This window comes from Cajanus cajan, chromosome 8, assembly GCF_000230855.2.
Source record: "Cajanus cajan strain Asha chromosome 8, NIPB_CcT2T_4, whole genome shotgun sequence".
NCBI lineage: Eukaryota > Viridiplantae > Streptophyta > Magnoliopsida > Fabales > Fabaceae > Cajanus > Cajanus cajan.
Window position 1 is genome coordinate 8,460,799 of NC_138524.1, and position 5,093 is coordinate 8,465,891.

The window sequence follows — 5,093 nt, forward strand, 5'->3', positions numbered from 1 at the left end:
ATAAATATTTAAATTATTAAAAAAAATCTAAAATCTTCTAAAAAAATTCTTTTAATTAATTAATAACTATAAGAAAATAATTTTCATAAATATAAAATAATAATTAACTATTGTATAAAATTTGGGATGTTACAGAATCAGTGAAATTTATAACCTTTTTTTATATCATTATGTTTTTAATACATTTTTTAAAATTTTATATCAATACATATTAGTATATATGTGTGTGTATATATATATATATATATACATAAATATATATTTTTTTAAAATATATTAAAATTATTATAAAAGTTGTAGTCTATGATGGTTTTACTAATCCGTCAGTATATAATTAGCACTAAATGTAAATTTTGTATTGTAAGCTAGTTGTTGAAACTTGAAAATAATGAGCAACAAAGATAAAGAAACAAGAATAATACACAAATTTTGAGTGAGAAACCCTTGACGGGAAAAAAACTACGAGGAAAAAAAAATCCACTATAATCAAAATTGGTACAGAAAGACATTAAGTCCAACAAATAGTTCAATCCCCATTGTAGAAATTGGCCCCTTCATATATGCTTCTTCTGGGTGAATAAACATGTTCAGCATTTTTTATTTTTCTGTCAATCGGGGTTCTACTTTGGCATATTTAATCTATTATTCATTGGAGGATTGACAATCTGCAATGTGTCTGAATGGGAGGAAGAGCCTTGTTCTTGACATAGTGACAGACAACACATAAGATATTGAATATGATTGGTAAGAAACAAGTAGAAAGGAATACAAGTATAGAACAAACATCATGTAACAACTATAAAATATAGGAAATAATTAACTAATTAAGTATATCCTCAAGTAGCCATTTGTTTTTCTGCCGGCTTCTTACGCATTTGACCACGCATGTCGACAAAATGGTCATGATCTCTAATGTCATATTTCTTTGGAAGCTTGCTAAATAATTCATTCATAGTTTCATACCCTTTAGCAATGATACAATTCATATGAATCAAGTTCAAGCCAAGAGAGATCTATTTTATCACTTTGATTTTGGATATCCTTCTTTTGTCCTTCCATTTTTCTCTTTGTAACATACTAGTGTTACTGAGAATTCTCTTCATGGGAAGTCTTTTTCTCATCCACAAAATTATGATTCATCTTTGGTTTGTTGCTTGGATGTGCTTAGGTGCATGCTCTGCTCAATTTCCCTACGACCCTACTAATTGTACTTCAAATGAAGCTGTGATAGAGACAAGGTACAGTTGCAACTCAACGCATGATTCATGCAAAACATTCTTGCTGTATAGAGCCAATGAACATTTCAACACCATTTCAAAAGTCTCAAAGCTCTTCAACAAGAACTCAGATGAGGTGCTTCAAATAAACAACCTCACATCTTCTTTTCACTCTCAGGTACTCAAACAAGGTAAAGAGGTTCTTATTCCTGTTGATTGCACCTGCTCTGGCAAGTATTATCAAACCAGTTTAACCTATAAAGTCCATGAAAACACCACATATTCAGATATTGCTTGTGGAGTTTTTGAAGGGCTTTTGAAACCACTCACACTTGCTGAGGAAAACCTTTCACAAGGTAACAAGGCAGAAGCTGGTTCTGAGCTTCATGTGCCTGTTACATGTGCTTGTCCTGACAGTGACAATTTCACCAGAAGCAAGAAGGTGAAGTACCTTGTCACATACCCTATAATACTGGGAGATGATCCAGAAAAATTCATCGGAAAATTTAGCATCTCACTTGAAGATTTCGCAGCAGTTAATAGCCTGAAGTTGAATCCCTTGTCAACTATATATCCAGATACAGTTGTTTTCATTCCATTAAGGGATGGTCCAATCAGAATACTTGATATTCCTGATTCTCCTTCTCCACCTCCTGGTTTTCTCCTTACAAATCCAGTGGTTATAGATCAGGAATCCACACAATCATCAAATTTGTATATTGCAGCAGGATCTGTTGTGGGGTTTTTGTTGTTCATAACATTGCTTGCAAGCGGAATGTACATGAAGAGATTGAGGAAAAGTGATGTTGTCCATTCCTTTAGTTCAACAAACTTCCCCACTTTGTGGACACCAACTAAAACCTCTACAACTTGGTGCCTATCCCCTGATCTTCTTGTTGGGATAAAGTACTATTTACTCAATTACAGCATAGAAGAGCTCCAAAAGGCCACAAAAAAATTCAGTGAAGAAAACAAGATTGGTGACTTTGTCTACAAGGGCTCAGTCAATGATCTTGAGGTGATGATAAAAAGGATGAGGTTGGAGGACACACGCCAGGTGATTGATTTACATTCTAAGATCAACCACATTAATATTGTGAACTTGCTTGGTGTTTGCTATGGTGAGAGTAATGATTCATGGTGTTATTTAGTCTTTGAGTTGCCTAAGAATGGATGCTTGAGGGACTGCTTATCTGAACCATGCAATCCTCTGAATTGGTACAAAAGGACACAAATAGCCTTTGATATTGCAACATGTATTTACTATTTGCATTGCTGTTCTTTCCCTTCTTATGCTCACATGAATGTGAGTAGTAGAAACATATTCATAACAGCAAATTGGAGGGGGAAACTGGCTGATGTTGGAAGGGCATTGGCAACTAGTGCCACACTCAGCAAAAGAAATGACAGTGTAGAAATTCCCAAAGGATTGGTGGCACCAGAGTACCTCTTGCATGGATCAGTTTCTGAAAAAGTGGACATTTTTGCATTTGGGGTTGTGTTGCTAGAGTTGATCTCAGGAAGGGACAATTTTGATGGAAAAACAATGAAAGATTCCCTCGGATTTCTGTTGGGAGAAGCCAGTGAAGGGTCCTGTTTTGAAGGGTTAAGGAGTTTCATGGATCCTAATCTGAAGGATTATCCTCTTTCTGAGGCTTTATGTTTGTCTTTTTTAGCAAAAGATTGTGTGGCAGATGATCCCCTTATTAGGCCAACTATGGATGATATCATGAAAGTCCTTGCAAAAATGGTTTAGCCAAGAGCAGGACATGAAAATCTGTAACCAAATTGGCTAAAGTTATGTTTGTAATTATGAAATGTAAAAAATTTTGTGTTCCATTACAAGTTCTGCTGCTCTTTCTTGTTACTCGTTATCAAATATTAACATTGATATTTTTATAGTACAAATATCTATTAATTTTGTTAATAATTAGTTTTTATAAAAAAAATTATAATTAATTGTCTTTAATGAAATCGCTCATTTGTCAATTACATTATTTTTGTCTACAAAATTAGAAACACATACCTTAGGAACTTAGATCAATAATTTATTACTATTTTGATAGTTTGATAGATCTATATATGTTAAGAACCGCTTGGTCATTACAGAAATGAATCATCACCTGAACACTTAGTCATTGGAGGATATAAGAGAAGCATATTCCATTTTGTACTTATAGTAACCGTCAAAGGATTGCTATATCCTCCGAAAAAGAATCTGAAACAGTTTTCGAAACTTTAAAATATTCAACTTATTAAATAAATTTATTATAAAATAATTATTTTATGTAACTTTTTATGATTTGAAACAATAATTCAACTTTCGAAATGTGATTTCGGAGATCTAGGATTTTTCCAACCGTCATGAATTAGGAAGGTTTCTACTCCATCATAGCAATATTATCAAAGATATTAACTGTTTTTATTCTCCATAAAAAAAATAGTGAGTTTGAATTTGATTTCTATTTTTTTTTTATCTTTTAAAACTTTGTAGACACTATTTTTTTATTCTTGTAAAATATATTAAATTTTACCTTTAATTTCTTTTAAATATATATTTTTTATTTTTATCCCTTTAATTTTTAAAGTTATTTTTTTCTAACGATCATTGTAAAATAAATAAATAACATTTGTTTTAATAATTTGTTAACAATAGTTGTGAATTACATTTAAGATGATCACTCAACTACATTTTAGTAAATAAAAAATATTTACAAATAATCATATAATATTAAAGATTAAAAATGATAGTTCTAAAATTTAAAAGAATAAAAAAAAATTCAAGAACCAAAATTAAAATTTTATTTTTTTAGAGATTAAAAACATATTAAAATTATTTTATTAATAATATTTGATTCGTTTTAGTGGGGTTAATATGCTATATTAATTTGCTTTGACAAATATTGTTATTATTATTGTCATTCTATAACGACTGGCTTTGGAAAAAAATGCGTAGCGTTAGAAATATATATAATTCTAATTCTAATACATCTTTAAATATATTCTCTTACATTAAGAGAAATTTATTAAAAAATATATAATTAAAAATTACTCTATATTTAATAAAATTTACATCATTTCAGAAATTTAAAAATAAGTTTCAATAATAAATTAATAGCATTTCTCTCTCTCCTTTTTTAATGTTAAAAGCGAGTCTTTAATTTCAAATTAGAAAATATATATTTTATTAAAAAATTGAAAACATGTAATGATACGATTTTAAATATTCCTATCATGAAAACTCGCTTTTATAGTGGGTAAAATATTAACCAAATTTGTTGATTAATATGTTAATATACATCAACAATTGAAGTAAGCACCATCACCTGTTAGAGAATATAATTGATTAATTTTTTATGATGTTTGTTATATCCTTCATAAATAAGTGTAATTGTAATTCATTTGAATCATCTTTTATAATTATTCTTTTTATTTAACTTATATTTATTATTTTTATCATTTCCATCCTGTGATTTTAACTACCACTATTTCATCACAATCACGACTATGATAGGTTTGTTATGAAATATTGATAGACTATGGCCAAGGTCAAAGAATCTAAGAGGTGATACATTAAAGGAAACAAGAGGAATGAGATGATAGACCATGGGTCAAGGGTCCAATCACTGGAGTTATGACCACCTTGAAGACCAGTAGACACCTTGAAGACCAATGGGTTTTCCAAGCCCAAGGTACTCTTTAATTTGGACCACTCTATCATGAAGATAAGACATAGTTCTAGTTGTAAATATTTTGTACATAGTTCTCTTATATAGGCTTATTTTTGTCTTTGTATTTGTGAGGCACATTAGTTTCTTTTATTAGTCATTGTATATTGATTCTAGGGTGGGTTACTTGGAGAGTTTGACTCCATTT

At 30.1% G+C, this 5,093-nt stretch overlaps 1 protein-coding gene across 1 annotated transcript; it reads left to right on the plus strand.

Annotated features, from left to right (window-relative positions):
- The first annotated feature begins 363 nt into the window (after positions 1-363).
- On the plus strand, positions 364-3,470 carry LOC109790067 (lysM domain receptor-like kinase 4). The gene has a single exon (XM_020349164.3). The coding sequence runs from the start codon at positions 1,102-1,104 to the stop codon at positions 2,971-2,973; it is 1,872 nt and encodes a 623-aa protein (XP_020204753.2). The 5' UTR covers positions 364-1,101; the 3' UTR covers positions 2,974-3,470.
- Positions 3,471-5,093: the final 1,623 nt, after the last annotated feature.